The sequence below is a fragment of the Pristiophorus japonicus genome, chromosome 14 (assembly GCF_044704955.1).
Source record: "Pristiophorus japonicus isolate sPriJap1 chromosome 14, sPriJap1.hap1, whole genome shotgun sequence".
In the NCBI taxonomy this organism is placed as follows: domain Eukaryota; kingdom Metazoa; phylum Chordata; class Chondrichthyes; family Pristiophoridae; genus Pristiophorus; species Pristiophorus japonicus.
Window position 1 is genome coordinate 161,282,969 of NC_091990.1, and position 22,648 is coordinate 161,305,616.

The 22,648-nt window shown below is 48.2% G+C and overlaps 1 protein-coding gene across 1 annotated transcript in view; it reads right to left on the reverse strand.

The window, feature by feature from the left end:
• ptpn5 (protein tyrosine phosphatase non-receptor type 5) overlaps window positions 1–22,648 on the reverse strand; it is a 146,236-nt gene that overhangs the window by 76,815 nt on the left and 46,773 nt on the right. Inside the window, exons 3-4 of the mRNA XM_070898651.1 lie at window positions 6,013–6,108; window positions 4,476–4,762 (exon numbers count right to left, since the gene is read on the reverse strand). Of these exons, the coding sequence (XP_070754752.1) occupies window positions 4,476–4,762; window positions 6,013–6,108 (383 nt within the window). The remainder of the gene's footprint in view (window positions 1–4,475; window positions 4,763–6,012; window positions 6,109–22,648) is intronic.

The following is a 22,648-nucleotide window of genomic DNA, read 5'->3' on the forward strand; positions in this document are numbered from 1 at the left end:
TTTGTGACTGGAAGGATGTTTCCAGTGGGGTTCCACAGGGCTCAGTGCTGGGTCCCTTGCTTTTTGTGATATACATCAATGATCTAGTCTTGAATGTAGGAGGTATGATTAAGAAGTTTGCAGACAATACTAAAATCGGCTGTGTGGTTGATAATGAAGAAGTCATGACCTGCAGGAAGATATCAATCAACTGGTCAGGTGGGCAGAACAGTGGCAAATGGAATTCAATCCGGAGAGGTGTGAGATAATGCATTTGGGAAGGGCTAACAAGGCAAAGGAATACACATTAAATGGTAAGACAGTACACTCTCGTTTATTTGGCTAGCTTGGGGATTCGGCAATTCCGGGTAAACGATTTTTCCGTTAGTGCCAGTTTACATTTGAAAGTTCAAACTTTAATGAATCAATACAATCAGCTACAAACAGTAACAAAAGATGGACATTACCAGCATGCATGTACAGGTACTTCTGCCGGACTGTAATTGTGGAGGAATGAATGCTGCACTGGGAGTGGCTCGAGGAGGAGATTATCTAGCTCCGGGATTCCGGAGTGCACTCTCCGGGCTGCGTTCTGTGCCTTGAACCCGGTGCTGGCACTGTCCCCGTTCCCAACGTCAGCGGCGGCCGCGAGAGACAACGGCTGCAGCAGCGCACACACACACACACACACAGAGGAGGGCGATTTTTACGGTGGATTTTCTAAGTCCTTGGACTAACACAAGTGAAAATTTCAATTGAAATGCCTGTTTCCTCTGTGATGATAAAATGAGCAAATACAAATCAGCACAGTGTTTGGAAGGCGATTTTTCCAAATTATTTGGAGCTTTCTCTTCACTTGTTAGCGATTTTGCAACAGAATTTTAAATTCCGTTACAGCGGTTTCCCGTTGGATCCGTGTACGGATAATCAAGAGTTGCCTGTATACTGAGAAGTGTAGAGGAACAGAGGGACCTTGGAGTGCAGGTCCACAGATCCCTGAAGGTAGCAGGCCAGGTGGATAAGGTGGTTAAGAAGGCATATGGAATGCTTGCCTTTATTAGCCGAGGCATAGAATACAAGAGCAGGGAGGTTATGCTTGAACTGTATAAAACATTAGTTAGGCCACAGCTAGAGTACTGCGTGCAGTTCTGGTCACAGCATAACAGGAAGGATATGATTGCACTGGAGAGGGTATAGAGGAGATTTACGAGGATGTTGCCAGGAGTGGAGAATCTAAGCTATGAGGACAGATTAGATAGGCTGGATTTGTTTTCCTTGGAACAGAAGAGGCTGAGGGGAGACCTCATTGAGGTGTATAAAATGATGAGGAACCTAGATATAGTGGATAGAAAGGGCTTATTTCCCTTAGCAGAGGGGTCAACAACCAGGGGGCATAAATTTAAAGTAATTGGTAGAAGGTTTAGAGGGGATTTGAGGGGAAATGTCTTCACCCAGAAGGTGGTGGGGGTCTGGAACTCACTGCCTGAAAGGGTGGAGGAGGCAGAAACCCTCACCACATTTAAAAAGTACTTGGATGTGCTCCTGAATTGCTGTAACCTGCAGGGTTACAGACCTAGAGCTGGAAAGTGGGATTAGGCTGGGTAGCTCTTGTTGGCTGGCATGGACACGATGGGCCGAAATGGCCTCCCTCCGTGCTGTAAACTTCTTTGATTCTATGATTATATATGTAATATATCCAAGTTTGCTGATTGATACAAAGCTAGGTGAGAATGTAAGTTGTGAGGAGGATGCAAAGTGGTTTCAAGGGGATATAGACAGGTTGAGTGAGTGGGCAAGAACATGGCAAATGGAATATAATGTGGAGAAATGTGAAGTTATCCACTTTGGTGCGAAAAATAGGAAAACAAAGTATTTTATAAATGGAGAGAGATTGGAAAACATTGGTGTTCAGAGGGACCTGGGTGACCTTGTACATGAATCACTGAAAGTTAACATGCAGGTACAGCAAGCAAATGGTATGTTGGCCTTTATTACAAGAGGATTTGAGTATAAGAGTGAAGACTTCTTACTGCAATTATGTAGGGCATAGAGGGAGTGCAACGAAGGTTCACCAGACTGATTCCTAGGATGAGGAGAGATTGAGTAGTCTAGGCCTATATTCTCTAGAGTTTAGAAGAATGAGAGGTGATCTCATTGAAACATACAACATTCTTAAAGGGCTTAACAGGGTAGATGCAGGGAGAATGTTCCCCCTGGCTGGAGAGTCTAGAACCAGGGGTCACAGTGTCAGAATAAGGGGTCGGCCATTTAGGACTGAGATGAGGAGAAACTTCTTCACTCAGAGAGTTGTTAACCTGTGGAATCCTCTGCTCCGGAGGGCTGTGGGTGCTCAGTCGTTGAGTATATTCAAGACAGAGATCGATAGATTTTTGGATGTTAAGGGAATCGCAGGTTATGGGGATACTGCAGGAAAGTGGAGTTGAGGTCGAAGATCAGCCATGATCTCATTGAACGGTGGAGCAGGCTCGAGGGGCCGAATGGCCGACTCCTGCTCCTAATCCTTATGTTCTTATGAGTGAAATCTCTCACTCCAGTGCAGCTTGGTCTCTTTTGGATTGTAATTTGTCACTCCCATACATGCTGCTCTGCTGATGTGAGAGCTTTAGAGGCAGCCAGTCTGGGTACAGGGTGCAGTCTGGGTACAGTCTGGTACAGGGTACAGTCTGGATACAGTCTGGGTACAGTCTGGAAACAGGTACAGTCTGGGTACAGGGTACAGTCTGGGTACGGTCTGGGTACAGGATACAGTCTGGGTACAGTCTAGGTACAGGGTACAGTCTGGGTACAGTCTGGGTACAGTCTGGAAACAGGGTACAGTCTGGGTACAGGGTACAGTCTGGGTACAGTCTGGGTACAGTTTGGGTACAGGGTACAGTCTGGGTACAGTCTGGGTACAGTTTGGGTACAGGGTACAGTCTGGGTACAGTCTGGGTACAGTTTGGGTACAGGGTACAGTCTGGGTTCAGTCTGGGTACAGTCAGGGTACAGGGTACAGTCTGGGTACAGTCTGGGTACAGGGTACAGTCTGGGTACGGTCTGGGTACAGTCAGGGTACAGGGTACAGTCTGGGTTCAGTCTGGGTACAGTCTGGGTACAGTCAGGGTACAGGGTACAGTCTGGGTACAGTCTGGGTACAGTCAGGGTACAGCGTACAGTCTGGGTACAGTCTGGGTACTGGGTACAGTCTGCGTACAGTCTTGGTACAGTCAGGGTACAAGGTACAGTCTGGGTACAGGGTACAGTCAGGGTACAGGGTACAGTCAGGGTACAGTCTGGGTACTGGGTACAGTCAGGGTACAGGGTACAGTCTGCATACAGTCTGGGTACAGTCTGGGTACAGGGTACAGTCTGGGTACAGTCTGGGTACTGGGTACAGTCAGGGTACAGGTACAGTCTGCATACAGTCTGGGTACAGTCTGGGTACAGGGTACAGTCTGGGTACAGTCTGGGTACTGGGTACAGTCTGGGTAGTCTGCGTACAGTCTGGGTACAGTCTGGGTACTGGGTACAGTCTGGGTACAGGGTACAGTCAGGGTACAGGGTACAGTCTGCGTACAGTCTGGGTACTGGGTACAGTCTGGGTACAGTCTGGGTACTGGGTACAGGCAGGGTACAGGGTACAGTCTGGGTACAGTCTGCGTACAGTCTGGGTACTAGGTACAGTCTGGGTACAGGGTACAGTCTGGGTACAGTCTGGGTACAGTCTGGGTACTGGGTACCGGCAGGGTACAGGGTACAGTCTGGGTACTGGGTACAGTCTGGGTACAGGGTACAGTCTGGGTACAGTCTGGGTACAGTCTGGGTACTGGGTACAGGCAGGGTACAGGGTACAGTCTGGGTACTGGGTACAGTCTGGGTACAGTCTGGGTACTGGGTACAGGCAGGGTACAGGGTACAGTCTGGGTACAGTCTGCGTACAGTCTGGGTACTGGGTACAGTCTGGGTACAGTCTGGGTACAGTCTGGGTACTGGGTACAGGCAGGGTACAGGGTACAGTCTGGGTACAGTCTGCGTACAGTCTGGGTACTGGGTACAGTCTGGGTACAGTCTGGGTACAGTCTGGGTACTGGGTACAGGCAGGGTACAGGGTACAGTCTGGGTACAGTCTGCGTACAGTCTGGGTACTGGGTACAGTCTGGGTACAGTCTGCGTACAGTCTGGGTACTGGGTACAGTCTGCGTACAGTCTGGGTACTGGGTACAGTCTGGGTACAGGGTACAGTCTGGGTACAGTCAGGGTACTGGGTACAGTCTGGGTACTGGGTACAGGAGTGGGGGTCCTTTCCTTGTGTTGCTCCTGATATCAGCAACTTTGGGCTGGAATCCTCTGTAGTAGTAATTGCTCTAAGTAGTCATAGTACTGTGTAGACTGATGCTTCTGTTGACATGTTTGTAGCACAAGTGCTTAGGCATTTACTAGGACAGATAGCTAATGTCCTTCAATAAACAGAACCATTGTAATGTTCATACACTTACCTCTCCTGAAGTCCCACCGGTTTAACAGCAAGTGTTAACTGGTCCACTGAATCAGTGGAGCCCTCGAGCGCTTGGGCCTGGTTCTCTGCCTGTTCCTGGTCCTCAGACTGGGAAAAGACTTGACCATCAATATCTTCTTGCTCAAGATCTTCAAGCACTGGTTCAGTAGTTTCATCCATTTTTTCCTCAGGCCATTCCGAGTAGGTGAACGAGGGCTGCCGGCTCACTGACTGACGTCTTGTCTCTGATGGGAACTGGCGAGCGACTGTTTTAAGACAATAGAGGATCTGAGAAAGAGGAACAGTTTTTTAATAAATTGTTGAGACATGTCTGTTTTAAAAGCAGTGGCATCATCAACATTGTTTTCTTTGGTGTTCATGCACATTAAGATGAGGAATGATCATGCCACGGATTATACACAGCTCTCTCACCCTAATAAGACAGGTATCATATAGAGGAAGCACCATACAAGGCTTGTTATACACCTTCCCGACAATATCCCTCAAACTACATACTCGGTGTGGCATTCTGAATGCAACCACCCACTAGCGGCAAATTGATGTTGATTTTTCTAAACACATATCTATCAGAGATTGGACTTTTACCCAATCCCTCATCAGAGAGAGAAATTCATATCCTCTGTCTGGGCAAGATTTAAACCCAATGGGCTTAATGTTGAGATCAGGGGCATGATCAATTAGACCGACCCCCTGCTCTTCCCTCTGAGCCCTGCAATTTACTCTCCTTCAGTATTTATACAGTTTGGTGTTGAAAGTTACAATTGAATCTCCTTATTTGACTTTCTTTGTAAATGCTGCAGTCTTTTCGCATTTGTTACTCACTGAACTTAATAACAAACCTTAGAAACACAATGTTGAGATCAGGGACATTTGACTTGAAACTTCATTTGATTATTTGAAGCAACAGACCTCTAAACTCAAAAGCAGCTTAAAAAGGGACCACACTGCATCAGTGCCAACATCACATAGAAACTCCCACAAGGTCAAACTTTAATAACTGGTTACAAAGCTGTACTTTACAATGACATAAAGTGTTCCATTTCTCGGCATGAATATCCCTCACCTTGATGAGCACGATATTGATATTGATCTGACTTTGTATGTGTAGTCAGGTACAAGAAGTTCCCTGATTGCACCCTCCGACCTCCGACCTCCGACCTCAGTGTGTTGGATGATTGATAGTGCATAAGATGAATTAAAACCCACCTCTTTCTCCAGACTTTTTCTTGCCCCTTTTAGCATAGAATCGTACAGCACGGGAAACCATTCTTCCCATCATGCCTGTGCCAGCTCTCTGAATGAGTGACCCAATTAGACCGACCCCCTGCTCTTCCCTCTGAGCCCTGCAATTTACTCTCCTTCAGTATTTATACAGTTTGGTTTTGAAAGTTACAATTGAATCTCCTTATTTGACTTTCTTTGTAAATGCTGCAGTCTTTTCGTATTTGTTATTCACTGAACTTAATAACAAACCTTAGAAACACAAGAAAATCACATTTTTAAAACGTTGAACTCACCCCAGAGCCTGTCAGCACTGTTCCCAATATAGCTGTCGCCAGCAGAGGGCAGCAGCCCTCTGTATCTCCCAGCCCCTGCTGCAGAGGCAAGAGACCCTGGGAGAGACAAGAATACACTGAGCATAAAAAGCCAAAATGACAAGCAACAATATTTATACATTTTCTTACGTGAAGCTTCCTGTGATTCTCTTGATCAACACATGGTCCCTAGAAGGATTGCTGTGTAATTGTTTGGCTGTGTTAGGGAGACAAACTACATGGGTATACTCGAGACAGGCAGATGAACCTGCAGTTTAAAGGTCAATTTCATCATCCCTAGTCACTTTTCATGAAAAATGGCTTTGTTTCTTTAGTGTCATGATGTGAAATTATTTCAAAGCCTTGGATTAAACTAACAAGTCTCTGCAGCAACCTCAGCCCTTACTGTAGTGATGGGAAATGCTTCTCCAAATATAAGACAGTGACAGTGAAGATAATGCATCAACAACAAAGCTGAAGAGGATGAAAACTACATTCTTTCTTGAAAAATTAAGAGCTCATTCTACAGACACCCCAGTCTTGCTCTCCTGCCAATAACAGCAGCAAAATCTTAATCTTGCAGTCAAATGTTACACTTCTGAAACTGACATGGGAACCTGCCATAAATAAAAGCAGAAAATGCTGGAAATACTCGGCAGGTCGGGCAGCGTCTGTGGAGAGAGAGGAACAGTTAACGTTTCAGGCCCATGATCGCGCGTCTGAACTGGAAAAAGTTCAAGATGTAAGCGGTTTTTAATGTGGTGTCGGGGCGGGGAAAGGGGGAGGACAAAAGGGAAGGTCTGTGATTGGGCGGGAGGCAGGAGAGATTAAATGACAAAAGGGATGATGGTGCGAGGCAAAGGGAGATGGGAATGGGACAAGTTAAGGAACAACAGATGGGTCTAGATATGGTGTAAATGGAAAAGGCAGAAATGATGGTCTCCTGTGATTGAAAGGGGCAAGAAAAGACCTGGAGAAAGAGGTGGGTTTTAAGGAGGATCTGAAGAGGAAAGGGAGGCGGAGGCACAGGTGCCTGTGGTTTGGGGTGCTCGGGTACATGCTGTCTGTTTAATTGGCTTCTGCAGAAAACCATAGACGGAATTGGTGAGAACGGGAACAATTTGCATTTATATAGTGCCTTGAATGTAGCAAAACTTCCCAAGGTGCTTAGCAGGAGTGTTAGCAATAAAGAATTTTGACACCGAGCCACAGAAGGAGATATTAGGACAGGTGACCAAAAGCTTGGTCAAAGACCTAGATTTTAAGGAGCATCTTAAAGGATGAGAGAGAGATAGAGTGCTGGAGAGCTTTAGGGAGGTAATTCCAGAGCTCAGGGCCCAGGCAGTGAAAGTCAATGGTGGAGCGATTAAAATCATGTATGCGCGGGATGTCAGAATTGGAGGAGCACTGAGATTTCGAAGGTTTCGAAAATTTGAAAACAAGGCTGTCGGACCGGGAGCCAGTGTAGGTCAGCAAGCACAGAGATGATGGGTGAATGGGACTGGGAACGAGTTAAGATACGAGCTGTTAAGTTTATGTAGGGTGGAAGACAGGAGGGCGGCCAGGAGTGCTTTGGAATAGTCACGTCGAGAGCTAACAAAGGTATGGATGAGGGTTTCAGCAGCAGATGAGCTGAGGCAGGGGTGGAGACAGGTGAGTTATGGAGGTGGAAGTAGCCAGTCTTGGTAATGGAATGGATATGTGGTCGGAAACTCAACTGGGGATAAAACGCAGAGAAACTCACAGCATAGAAGGAGGGCAGTTGGCCCGTTGTGCCTATACTGCAAGTTTCTATGGGCTCAATTTTCCCCAGGAGTTGCTCCGGTTTTTTTGGAGTAACCTGCTTTTTCTGGCGTAACTTAAAAATCTCCAGTTTCCCCAATCAATTTGCACCAACGTAACTCACTTAGTTACGTTTTTTTTAACGTTAGGTTTTTTTTCTCAAAAGGGCGTTACCAGCCAACTCTGTCAGTTCTGCCCATTTAGGCAACCTTGGCCAGCTAATAGTTACTCCATTTCTATTTAGGCCAGCGTATGTGGCCACTTCAGAAAACCCTCGCGGAGAGTTAAAGAAACCGGTGCAGGTAGGTACATCGGAGGCCACTCGGCCTGGGCTAGGGACAGGTAGGTACATCGGAGGCCACTCAGCCTGGGCTAGGGACAGGTAGGTACATCAGAGGCCACTCGGCCTGGACTAGGGACAGGTAGGTACATCGGAGGCCACTCGACCTGGGCTAGGGGTGGGTAGGTACATCGGAGGCCACTCGACCTGGGCTAGGGACAGATAGGTACATCGGAGGCCACTCGACCTGGGCTAGGGACAGGTAGGTACATCGGAGGCCACTCGACCTGGGCTAGGGACAGGTAGGTACATCGGAGGCCACTCGACCTGGGCTAGGGACAGATAGGTACATCGGAGGCCACTCGACCTGGGCTAGGGACAGGTAGGTACATCGGAGGCCACTCGACCTGGGCTAGGGACAGATAGGTACATCGGAGGCCACTCGGCCTGGGCTAGGGGTGGGTAGGTACATCGGAGGCCAGTCGACCTGGGCTAGGGGTGGGTAGGTACATTGGAGGCCACTCGACCTGGGCTAGGGATAGGTAGGTACATCGGAGGCCACTCGACCTGGGTAAGGGACGGGTAGGTACATCGGAGGCCACTCGGCCTGGGCTAGGGGTGGGTAGGTACATCGGAGGCCACTCAGCCTGGGCTAGGGACGGGTAGGTACATCGGAGGCCACTCGGCCTGGGCTAGGGACGGGTAAGTACATCGGAGGCCACTCGACCTGGGCTAGGGACGGGTAAGTACATCGGAGGCCACTCGGCCTGGGCTAGGGACGGGTAGGTACATCGGAGGCCACTCGGCCTGGGCTAGGGATAGGTAGGTACATCGGAGGCCACTCGGCCTGGGCTAGGGACAGGTAGGTACATCAGAGGCCACTCGGCCTGGGCTAGGGACAGGTAGGTACATCAGAGGCCACTCGGCCTGGGCTAGGGACAGGTAGGTACATCGGAGGCCACTCGGCCTGGGCTAGGGGTGGGTAGGTACATCGGAGGCCACTCGGCCTGGGCTAGGGACAGGTAGGTACATCAGAGGCCACTCGACCTGGGCTAGGGACGGGGCAGGTACATCGGAGGCCACTCGGCCTGGGCTAGGGACAGGTAGGTACATCAGAGGCCACTCAGCCTGGGCTAGGGACAGGTAGGTACATCGGAGGCCACTCAGCCTGGGCTCGGGACAGGTAGGTACATCGGAGGCTACTCGGCCTGGGCTATGGGCGGGAAGCGGAAAGGACCTGTACCTGAACCAACCAAGCCTTAGGGAACAGCCATCCTTCCTTCGCACAGTTAAAATAAGAAGAAATAAAAAATTAAATGCTTACCTTCATCTTCAAAATGCATGCAGCTTTCTGCACTGGGCCCGGGAAGGCAGTGGGCCTGTGCGGGAGGCCACTCGGCCTGGGCTAGGGGCAGGAGTGATGGAACTGGCCGGCTGAAATTGAATGGAAAGGCTGGGAGGGTGGGCGGGGGGGGTGCGGGGGGAAGGGAGGGAGCGAGTGTCCTGGCAAGCATCGGGGTCCATTGACAACTCCCAGGGCTACTGCGCTTGCGCGGACATTATCACTATCCACTGCGCGTGTGCAGACGTCCCGGCACACCTTTCGGCGCAAACGCTGGCTCTGCTCTCCGGGTCCACTGGCCACACTGCGTGGTTACAGTGAAGAGGCCAGGCAGTGGCCAAAGTTGCAGCATTTTATGTCTGCCGCGGCTTGGCACGTAAATAAGCGGCGCAACTCTGGTAAGCGTGCCGAAAAATGGGCTCGGCCAAATTTGGTCCCTATGATTCCATGACACCTCAAGTGGTATGATCACTGCTGCCAGTACCCACTGTTTGGTATTTATAGGCCACACCACTAACATTTGGGCATGTCACAGAAGACCTTCAGGTTCTCCACTTCACTGTGGAGGCAGAGATTGAGCTCTGTCATTTGCTATGCCTAACACTTCCCCACACAACTGATACATGGTCCGGCATCGTGACTTGACCTATCACCTTCCTCTCCTGCCACCTCCACTTGCTTCTCCTCACGTGAGTTGCGAATCATTCAGAGCACCTTTCCTCAAACTCACTCCCTAAATTCTGCAAGGTGCCAGCAGCTGCACTGATGCTGGAGCAAGGTAAGTGCTTGACTCAGCTGCTGTGATGTGGTAGACTCTGTGGAGCCATTTCTTCTCGCCTCGTGTTGGGAAGAACTCCCATAGGAAGAGTAAAGGGAAAATATTTACAATGCGTCCCCAAAACAATGCCTTCAAATAGAGATATGAGCTTGGCGGCAGATTTGAGGGCCTGGTCTTCAAACACTCTTTTCCTCAGGTGGCCGAAGGCTGCACTGGAGCACTGGAGGCGGTGTTGAATCTCGTCGTCAATGTCTGCTTTTGTTGATAAGAGGCTCCCGAGGTATGGGAAATGTTCCCCATTGTCCAGGGCCGCGCCGTGGATCTTGATGACTGGGGGGCAGTGTTGTGCGGCAAGGACAGGCTGGTGGAGGACCTTGGTCTTACGGATGTTTAGCGTAAGGCCCATGCTTTCGTACACCTCAGTAAATACGTTGACTATGACTTGGAGTTCTGCCTCTGTATGTGGGCAGATGCAGGAGTCGTCCGCGTACTGTAGCTCAACAACAGAGGTTGGCGTGATCTTGAACCTGGCCTGGAGACAGCGAAGGTTGAACAGGTTCCCACTGGTTCTGTACTTTAGTTCCACTTCAGCAGGGAGCTTGTTGACTGTGAGGTGGAGCATGGCAGCGAGGAAGATTGAAAAGAGAGACCAGGCCCTCAAATCTGCCATCAAGCTCATGGTCTTCAGGGCTGTGGTAATAACTGCCCTCCTGTATGGCTCAGAAACATGGACCATGTACAGTAGACACCTCAAGTCGCTGAAGAAATACCACCACCCCCAGCACTGAAGCACTGACCACACTTGATCAGCTCCGCTGGGCAGGCTACATTGTTCGCATGCCAGACTCCCAAACCTCGGAGCTCCTTCGTGGCAAATGAACCAAAGGTGGGCAGAGGAAACTTTACAAGGACACCCTCAAAGCCTCCCTGATAAAGTGCAACATTCCCACTGACACCTGATAGACCCTGGCCAAAGACCGCCCTAAGTGGAGGAAGTGCATCTGGGAGGGCGCTGAGCACCTCGAGCCTCATCGCCGAGAACATGCAGAAAGCAAGCGCAGGCAGCGGAAAAAGCGTGCGGCAAACCAGACTCCCCACCCACCCTTTCCCACCCACCCTGTCCCACCTGTGACAGGGACAGTGGTTCCCATATTGGACTGTTTAGTCACCTGAGAACTAATTTTTAGAGTGGAAGCAAGTCTTCCTCAATTCCGAGGGACTGCCTATGATGTTGAGTATCATATCACATTTTGTGTACCATGCATTGTCTAGCATGTGTAGTCCCAGCAAGGAATATTAAAAAAGTGACTGTAGGAAGGATTGTAATAAATAGAGTTTGAAAGAGCAATTGTGCTTAATCCCACAACTCTGCTTGTTGCCTTTAACCCTGTACAGTCCTCATCTTCAAGTTCCCGCCCAACTCCTTTTAAAATTATTTATAGAATCAACTTCCATCACCTTTTCAGGTAAAGCATTCCAGATCCTGACAACGCTCTGAAAAAAATCTCCCCTCGAGATCTTTTGGCAATGATTTTAAATCTACGACCTCTGGCTATTGACCCACTCGCCAGAGAGAACTGTTTTTTCTATCTATATCGAAACCTCTCAACATGTTAAAAACCTCGATTAGGTCACCTCTTAACCTTCTCTGATCTAAGGACAACAGTCCTAACTTTTCCAACCTGTCCTCATAACTGAAGTCCCTCATCCCTGGTAACATCCTGGTTATTAATATGTCCTGACTATACTGTATAAATGCACGAGGCCCATACTTGAGAGAAGGTCACTCTGTGACCAGTTACCTTTATTTCCCAGCACAGAAGTGATGAAGGTGGGTGGAGCTTCCCCTTTTATACCTGAAAGTCCAGGTTAGGAGTGTCTCCCACAAGTTCACCACCTAGTGGTCAATGTTCTCACGGTGTACAACTTAGGTCAGTTTATACAGGGTTACAATGACAGTTAAATACATGACATCACCTCCCCCCAAAGTCTTATTGGGATCACAGGTTAAGTCTCTCTGGTGGTTTACGCTCCCTTGTAGAGTGCCTGAGATGGGGCTCCAGTTGTTGGGCGCTGGCCTGAGTGTCTGCTGTTTGCGGTGCCTCAGGCCTGTCCGGACTGCCCACAGTGACTGGGCTCTCCTCCACTTGGTTCCGGTGTTCGGTCACCTGTGGAGGAATGAACTCTACATCGTGTTCTTCCTCTGCTTCTTCTATGGGGTTGCTGAACCTCCTTTTTGTTTGATCCATGTGTTTGCGGCAGACTTGTCCATTGGTGAGTTTAACTACCAGAATCCTATTCTCCTCATTGGCAATCACAGTGCCTGCGAGCAATTTAAGCCCTGCAGCGTAGTTGAGGACAAAGGCAGGGTCATTGACATCAATACATCGCGTCCTCGCATTCCTGTCATGGTAGTCATATTATGACTGGCGCCTGCTCTCAACAATTTGTTTCATGGTGGGGTGTATAAGGGATAACGTGGTTTTGAGCGTCCGTTTCATTAGCAGCTCTGCGGGTGGGACCCCTGTGAGCGAGTGTGGTCAGGATCTATTGGCCAACAGGAGGTGTGATAAGCGGCTTTGTAGGGAACACCCTTGGATTCTGAGCATCCCCTGTTTGATTATCTGCACTGCTCGTTCTGCCTGGCCATTTGAGGCCGGCTTGAACGGTGCCGTTCTGACATAGTTGATACCATTTCCTGTCATGAAGTCCTGGAATTCAATGCTTGTAAAGCACGGGCCATTGTCACTGACCAAGACGTCTGGTCGACAATGGGCGGCGAACATTGCCCGTAGACTTTCTACCGTGGCAGAGGATGTGCTTGAATTGAGAATGCCACACTCGATCCATTTGGAGTAGGCGTCTACTACAACCAAAAATAGTTTTCCCATGAAAGGACCTGTGTAGTTCACATGGATGTGTGACCATGGTTTGGCGGGCCAGGACCAGGAGCTAAGGGGGGCTTCCCTGGGGGCATTGCCCAGCTGGGCACACGTGTTGCACCTGCGAACACAAGGTTCCAGGTCCGCATCTATCCCTGGCCACCAAACGTGTGACTTGGCAATTGCCTTCATCATGAAAATGCCCGGGTGCTCATTGTGGAGTTCTCTGATGAACATCTCTCTGCCCATCTGGGGCATGACTACTCGGTTTCCCCAGAGTAGGCAATGGGCCTGAATCGAGAGTTCATCCTTGCACCTGTGAAATGGTTTGAATTTCTCAGGGCATGCCCAGTATGTGGCTGCCCAGTCCCCATTCAGGACTAAAGATAGTAGCGGGTCTCTATTTGACCAGACTTTAATCTGACGGGCTGTCACTGGTGAGCCTTCGCTTTCGAAAGCTTCAACAGCCCTGACCATCTCAGCAGCATGCTCGGTTGCCCCCTCGGTGGTGGCTAGTGGGAGCCTGCTGAGTGCATCGGCGCAGTTTTCAGTGCCCGGTCTGTGCCGAATCGTATAGTCATAGGCGGCTAACGTGAGTGCCCACCTCTGTATGCGGACCGATGCATTTGCATTTATGGCCTTGTTGTTGGCCAAAAGGGACGTTAGTGATTTGTGATCTGTCTCCAGCTCAAATTTCCTGCCAAACAGGTACTGGTGCATTTTTTGTACAGCATATACACATGCAAGCGCTTCCTTTTCTACCATCCCATAGCCCCATTCTGCCTGGGACAGACTTATGGAGGCATAAGCTACCGTCTGTAACTGACCCTTGGCATTAACATGCTGCAACACACACCCAACCCCATAGGACGATGCGTCGCACGTTAAAACGAGTTTCTTACATGGGTCATATAGCGCTAAAAGATTGTTGGAGCATAACAAATTTTGTGCTCTATCAAAAGCCTTTTCCTGGCTATCCCCCCAGATCCATTTGTGACCTTTGCGTATGAGCACGTGTAGTGGCTCTAACAGCGTGCTCAATTTGGGAAGAAAGTTACCAAAATAGTTCAGGAGCCCCAGGAACGAACGCAGCTCCGTCATGTTACAGGGTCTGGGTGCTCTCTGGATCGCTTCTGTTTTGGATGCAGGTCGGTCTGATCCCGTCTGCTGCTACCCGCATCCCCAGGAATTCTACCTCTGGAGCTCGGAAGACGCACTTCGCCTTTTTCAGTCGCAAACCTACCCGGTCCAGTCTGCGTAGCACCTCCTCCAGGTTGCGGAGGTGTTCTTCAGTATCACAACCCGTGGTGAGGATGTCATCTGAAAAATCACTGTCCTTGGAATCGACTTGAGGAGGTTTTCCATATTTCGTTGAAAGATCACGGCGGCCGAGCGAATCCCAAACGGACATCTGTTGTACTCAAACAACCCCTTGTATGTCGTGATGGTGGTCAGCTTCTTCGACTCACTCGCCAGCTCCTGGGTCATATAAGCTAAGGTCAGGTCCTATTTTGAAAAAAGTTTGCCAATGGATAGTGTCGCAAAGAGGTCCTCCGCTCTCGATAGCGGGTACTGGTCTTGGAGTGACACCCAATTGATGGTGGCCTTGTAATCACCACATATCCTGACCGACCCATCCGCCTTGAGCACCGGCACAATCGGGCTCGCCCAGTCACTGAATTCGACTGGAGAGATGATGCCTTCCCTCAGCAGGCGGTCCAATTCGCCTTCTATCTTTTCCCGCATCACGTACGGCACTGCTTTGGCCTTGTGGTGTACTGGCCTGGTGTCCGGGTTATGTGAATCATGACCTTGGTCCCCATGAAAGTCCCCATGAAAGGGTTGAAATCGTGAGTCAAATTTGTCCAGGACCTGTGAGCATGATACTCGCTCCACAGAAGAAATTGCATTGACATCGCCCCATTTCCAGTTCATGACAGCCAGCCAACTCCTCCCCAGTAGTGCAGGACCGTCCCCCGGGACAATCCAGAGTGGCAACCTGTTCTCCGAATCTTTGTGGGTCACGATTACCGTGGAGCACCGGAATGATCTCCTTTGTATATATCCGTAGCTGTGCGTCAATTGACAATAATTTTGGCCTCCTGACCTTGGACGCCCACAACTTGTCGAACTGTTTGATACTCATCAGGGACTGGCTGGTCCCTGTGTCTAGCTCCATTGATACTGGGATGCCATTGAAGAGCACTTTCATCATTATCGGTGGCGTCCTGGTGTATGAACTGTATACGTGCTCCACATGAACTCGCTGAACTTTAGCTTCCAGCGATTTCCCCCAGTGTCCATTTGGCCTCGTAGGGCTTACATCGTCCTCGTCCTCCTCGTACATCAACCTGGCTGCAGGCTTCCTGTACATACGTGCCAAGTGACCGCTGACATTGCAGTTTCTACAGGTATATTGCTGATACCTGCAAGCTCTGGCTGTGTGTTTGCCTCCACACCTCCAACATGAGCCGTTGTTGGAAACAAAAGGTCCATTACCAGTCGATCGTCTCTGACTGTCTCTGTAACTGTCCTTAAGCACACCATTGACAGGTGTTGATGGCCCCATTACTGGCCGCATTGTCCCTTGCGATGGCATGAATCGCCGTTCAGCTAGCCATTGTCTCTGTTGAATTCCCCCTTTGGGTTCGACTACATGCTCGGGCATGTCCGATTGCCACTGTCTGCCTGGGGAACTGTGTGCTGCGTTAACAATGTTGACTCCCTATCCATTTGCTGCATTTAAACCAAGATTTTTGTCAAACATTATTCTGGTCTCTTCCTCCCCTGAGATAAATGTCTGGGCCATCAAAGCTGCCGTTTCCAGGGTCAAGTCTTTGGTCTCAATCAGTTTCCTGAAAACCCCAGCGTGCCCGATGCCCTCAATAAAAAAGTCTCGCAGCATCTCTGCTCTGCATGCATCTGGGAACTTACATAGACTCGCCAGTCGCCGGAGGTCTGCCACGAAGTCTGGAACGCTTTGCCCTTCTTGCCGCCGGTGCGTGTAAAACCGGTATCTCGCCATGTGCATGCTGCTCGCTGGTTTAAAGTGTTCCCCGATCAACTTACTGAGCTCTTCAAAAGTCTTGTCCGCCGGCTTCTCTGGCGCTAAAAGGTCCTTCATCAGGGAGTACGTCCTGGATCCATAAACCGTCAGGAGCTGAGCCCTGCGTTTGTCGGCTGAATCCTGTCCCAGCCATTCCTTAGTGACGAAATTTTGCTGTAGTCTCTCAATAAAATCGTCCCAATCATCACCAACACAGTACCTCTCGTCTGTGCTGCTAGTGGCCATGCTCGCGTGGTTTAATTCCCAGTTTCTCGTCGCCAATAATATGTCCTTACTATACAGTATAAATGCACACAAGGCCCATACTTGAGAGAAGGTCACTCTGTGACCAGTAATCTTTATTAGCCAGCACCGAAGTGATGAAGGTGGGTGGAGCTTCCCTTTTTATACCTGAAAGTCCAGGTTAGGAGTGTCTCCCACAAGTTCATCACCTAGTGGTTAATGTTCTCATGGTGTACAACTTAGGTCAGTTTATAATGACAGTTAAATACATGACACTGGTAAACCTCCTCTGCAATCTTTCTAAGACCTTTATGTCTTTCCTGGAAGTGCGGGGCCCAGATTATCCACAATACTCCAGCTTCGGCCTAACCAGTGATTTATAAAGTTTGAGCAGGATCTCTTTGCTTTTATATTCTATGCCTCAATTTATAAACCCAAGTAACCCATATGCATTTTAACCACCTTGTTAACTTAGCCTGCCACCTTTAAGGCTTTGTGTATATGGACATCATGTACACTGTTCAAAATTGTGTTACTGAAAGTATACTGTCTTTGGACTTATAGATCTTGTCCGCTCATGAATTCATTTTTCTCATCGAATTCATGCAGCATTAGATGATCACCCAACGAATTTCCTATCCTGAACTTGCATTTATATCCCACATCCTCAGTATATCCCAAAGCACTTTACAGACAATGAGTTGCTGTGGAACAGTTGCAGTTTTTAGGCAAATGGAGCAGCCAATTTGCACCTGAGGAAGTGCCACAAACAGTTCATTTGTTTTCGGGGATGATTGCGGGATAACTGTTTGGACAAGATACCCGGACAACGCCCCTGCTCTTTTTTTTTTAACAGCCTGATCAACCTTAGGTGCTGTCTTTAATGCACTCCCAAATCTCTCTGCTCTTCCACAGCACAGAGATTACTTCTATTCAGAATATAATTACTGCTGTTACTTCTTTTTGACAACCTACATCACATCATATTGCCATTGAATTTGTCTCAGGAATCATACAAGACAAATTATTTGATATTGGTGGCTTTTGATTTGCTGAGAAAATGTCTATTTTCTAACTGTCTGTTTATTTGATAACTCTACTGTGGCTGACCTGATGGTAAAAACATATATTTGTAATCACACCTTGGCTGCCTTCTGTGTCTAACTGAGATTGAGATAGAGACATGCTGGTGTACTTCAGGGAAAGTCAGACAGACAGTCCTGCCACCTCTCTCAGCATTCGAGTTAGTCAGATTTATTACGGAAAGTCCAAGTTCCTTTTCCGCCATGACACATTCTTTCACAGCAGATACTTCCTGTCCTCCTCAAGGCTTCCGTGCAGCCCGGTGCAGGGACAGGTTGTAATAATGAACCAGTTTAGGACTGTCTGTTGGGTATTTTACAGCTGTGTGTTTAAAGGTTTCTATTCACAAATTGACAATGTCTATTGGGGGTTAAATTCACAGTGGAAGTTGTACTGGAGTTAGTACAATTATTTTATTTTCCTATTTAAAATATCTACAAACCTTCTAGGATCAATTAAGTTTGGTCAGAAAAGCAGAATTACGGGAAACTACAAAATGTCCAATAAATTGCCTTTTAAAAAGACCCTAGCGGCACCTCTGGAACATGACCTGGGTGATCAGGGAGACTTAAGGTCAAACACAGGAGAATTCAAAAAGGAGAAAGGGGAATTGGGAAGGAAAAAAGCCAGTAAAGCGATTAAGTTGGTTTTGTTTTTTTTTTGTGGGTGGCATCATCAGTGATTTCTTTGACTGTAAGAAATATTAAAGGAGTTAAGGCTGTGACAAGCTCGGTTTCAGAAGGTCCAACAGGGTTGATTGCTGGCAGTAAGTTAAAGGGTCTGTGCCGGGGCAGAGAATCTGAGGAAAAGGATAAATGACAATGCGGCGTGCCCTTGAGATACAGATGGAACTGTGGAAAAAGAGGAAAGTGAGTAGCAGCCAGACAATCCTCAGTTTTGATCAAATGACTCAAATTGTTCAATTAACCTTCCAAGTGATCAGTACCTTTTGAAGTCTGTTTTAAACATTCTCGGTTGTGACAAGCCTATTGCAACTATTTTAATGAGAAAAATAATGCAGAAGCATTGTGTGCTCTCCAGTTACGTCTCTGTCATATCGAAAGTAAAGGTGACAATATAGCTGCACAGCAAAGCAGTGTGTGATTGATATCAAAGTGTTGGAAAGATATTGCCTCGTATAGAATCATAGAAGTTTACAGCACATGGAAGGAGGTAATTTCGGCCCACCGTGTCCACACTGGCCAACAAGAGGTTACCCAGCCGAATCCCATTTTCCAGCTCTCGGTCCGTAACCCTGCAGGTTACAGCACTTCAGGAGCACATCCAAGTACTTTTTAAATGTGGTGAGGGTTTCTGCCTCTACCACCCTTTCAGGCAGTGAGCTCTAGACCCCCACAACCCTCTGGGTGAAGACATTGCCCCTCAAATCCCCTCTAAACTTTCCCCAATTACTTTAAATTTATGCCCCCTGGTTGTTGACCCCTCTGCTAAGGGAAATAGGCCCTTTCTCTCCACTATATCTAGGCCCCTCAATGGAACTGAAAATCAGGAGAAATGTATAACATGCGGGTGAATCGATATTGTCAATCTTACACTGTTGAACAAAATTACCCCCAATTTCTTGAGGTTTACTTCAAGGGCAATTCTGAATATATTATCAGTTTTTTTCTTTATAACCAGATAGTTAATACAGATACTTAGTATAGTTCATTTATTTCAAAATGTGAAAAACTAATATACCTTGTATTAATCATTTTATACAATTATTTACCGGTATTGTTTTCAATAAACTGTTGTCAATGAAGTGTTTATTTAAAAACATCCACATTTAATGGCTACTATTTGTTCTGCACCATTTGAAGTCGGGATTGTTGAAAGAAAGAAAGCAAGCATTTATATAGCGCCTTTACCGACCACCTGAGGTCCCAAGGCACTTTACAGCCAATCAAGTACTTTTTTAAAGTGTAGTCACTGTTGTAATGTGGGAAACGCGGCAACCAATTTGCGCACAGCAAGCTCCCACAAACAGCAATGTGATAATGATCAGATAATCTGTTTTAATGATGTTGGGTGAGGGATAAATATTGACCAGGACACCGGGGATAACTCCTCTGCTCTTCGAAATAGTGCCGTGGGATCTTTTATGTCCACCTGAGAGAGCAGACAGGGTCTCAGTTTAACGTCTCATCTGAAAAATGGCTCCTCTGACAGTGCGGCACTCCCTCAGCATTGCCCCTCCGACAGTGCGGCACTCCCTCAGCACTGCCCCTCTGACAGTGCGGCACTCCCTCAGCACTGCCCCTCCGACAGTGCAACGCTCCCTCAGCACTGCCCCTCCGACAGTGCAGCGCTCCCTCAGCACTGCCCCTCTGACAGTGCGGCACTTCCTCAGCACTGCCCCTCCAACAGTGCAGCGCTCCCTCAGCACTGCCCCTCCGACAGTGCAGCGCTCCCTCAGCACTGCCCCTCCGACAGTGCGGCACTCCCTCAGCACTGCCCCTCTGACAGTGCGGCACTCCCTCAGCACTGCCCCTCCGACAGTGCAACGCTCCCTCAGCACTGCCCCTCCGACAGTGCGGCACTCCCTCAGCACTGCCCCTCCAACAGTGCAGCGCTCCCTCAGCACTGCCCCTCCGACAGTGCGGCGCTCCCTCAGCACTGCCCCTCTGACAGTGCGGCACTCCCTCAGCACTGCCCCTCCAACAGTGCAGCGCTCCCTCAGCACTGCCCCTCCGACAGTGCAGCGCTCCCTCAGCACTGCCCCTCTGACAGTGCGGCACTCCCTCAGCACTGCCCCTCTGACACTACGGCACTCCCTCAGCACTGCCCCTCTGACACTGCGGCACTCCCTCAGCACTACCCCTCCGACAGTGCAGCACTCCCTCAGCACTGCGCTGAAATACTGAATGAAGTATTGGGTGAACTTGACCCTTGTTTTCTCCTCATTTCCCCCTTGCACCTCTTCCTCAGCCCAGGCCAGTTTACAAATGCAGACATTTTTGAAGCTATTCCCTTTGCTGATAGAGATGTCTCAAACCGTTAAAGTGTCAGATTATTGATGTTACTCTGAAAATATTGCGAATCTATAAACAGACAGCCGTCGGCAAAATGCTTTCCAGGAAATAAGCTAAGCTCTGGTCCACTTGGGCGATGTTTGTATTGTTACAGGGAGAAAAACAAGTCTTGTTAAAAGCAGGTACTGACCAACACTAAATTAATGATTAGGTGAGACACACGCGGAACAAGAGAAGGAACCAGGAGAAAGAGAATTGGGCGAGACAGGAAGAAACAGACAAACAGATGAATGGTGCGTTTTATATTCTAGCAGTGCAGCCAATGGGAGATGTCCAGGTCTGTCGTCCAACACAGCACATCTTCCACTTTCGATGAAGTGATAGCATAGTATTACTCGCTGTTCTGAACTTCCCCTCGAACCCGGACTTTAATTCATAATGTTGCGAGTCTACACGTGTGCTAATGGATTAAGGGAGCCAATTTCACAAAAGTAAATAAAGGAACCCAGTGTTCTGCATATCCAGTGATTTCATCAACTCGGTCTTTGCATTCACAGCAGAGCCCAATGCTTCTGGTACCCGACTGTAAGTAAAAGGGAGAGTATGATGCAGGGAGCTCATTCTCCCCAGATAGCTGGGCAATAGAGTAGCATTTCGAGAAAATGGTGAAGGGTTATTTACACAAAGGCTTGAAAATTCATGGATAAGGTGCCTGAACATAAAGCTTTTGTGGTCGTGTGGAACTGCAGTGCAGTAAGAATATCAGAAAAATAGCTTCCCCTGAGGATAACTATACCATGTACACGGGTATAGAATGATTAAGATTGCGTGGATAGGAAGAGAGATAATATAGCTTCGTATGTCAAGGACAATCAGGAGGTTGAGAAAGTCGACCCTATGAGACATGGAAAACAATATCACAAGCTTTCATAGGGCAAGAACAAAGCTAAGACAAGGGCTGTGCCCCATACTGCCCATAGAATTAAACTGATATAAGGATATGTCAAAACAGGAAGGTTACTTTAATAAGGGATTTCAACCAACTAAATATAAATTGGGAATGCCCAAGTGGTTTAGAGTACAAGTAAGTAAACAGGGGAGGCCATAAGGGCACTGCTCATCCTGACTAAGTAATGGTAAGTGACTTATATAATTTCCTGGGAAGTCATCGTACCCTTGAGAGATAGCAACTGCAGAATGGTCAAGTTTAAAATGATATTTGATTCAGAAATACCAAGGCCAAGAGCCAGTTATAGAATTGTATCCAGGGCAGACTTTTCAGGTCTGCCCTGGATACAATTCCGTTATGTGACTGAATCCAGGTAATTTGTATGTATATTAGAAACCGCAGGGACACTATTCGCTAGGGCATTCCCCTTAATCCAGGTCCCAAATCTGCTTTGTTCATCTCCTCAGCCCAACATCACTCCTCTAACTAACTAGTACCTGCTGCTTCTTTGTCAGACAGTTCCTTATTAATATAAGATTAATGTGAGTCTGTAGTTACTAGAATTTGTTTTGTCATCTCTTTTGAAAATAGGTTAACAGCATATAGTTGCAGACGCAAAACACAACAGTCGGAATTTCAAGTTGATTAACGCTGAGATGCCTGCAATTGTAAACAGGTGCTGTGGGGCCCTGTTATGTATTAAAGCTCGGGGGTCACCAGACACCAGAGGGCGCCACGGTCGGAGGTCATCGGGCTGTTCGCATGTGGGGCCCATTATTAAAAAGTAGACACGTGGGACAAAGCCGAAAAACATAGTGAGATGGTGATGACAGGCAGAGAGAGGACTGTGAACATCACACAACAAGAAACCAAGAGATAAAGTGGGAAAGATACATTGTCAGATGGCCGTTGTGTTATTTCAGGTTTATGTATAAGGTCATCATGTATAAAAGTCCCAGACCATCACTGACCTCATCTTCTCTGGAGATCTTCCCTCCACAACCACCAACCACATAGTTCCCCCAACCCCGCACAGCCCACTTCTACCTCCTTCCCAAGATCCACAAACAGGACTGCCCCGGTAGACCCATCGTTTCAGCCTCGTCTTGCCCCACAGAATTTATTTCTTCCTATCTCGACTCTATTTTTTCTCCCCTTGCCCACACACTTTCCACCTACACCCATGACTCCTCCGACGCCCTCCGTCACTTTAACAATTTCCAGTTTCCCGGCCCCAACCGTCTTCTTTTCACCATGG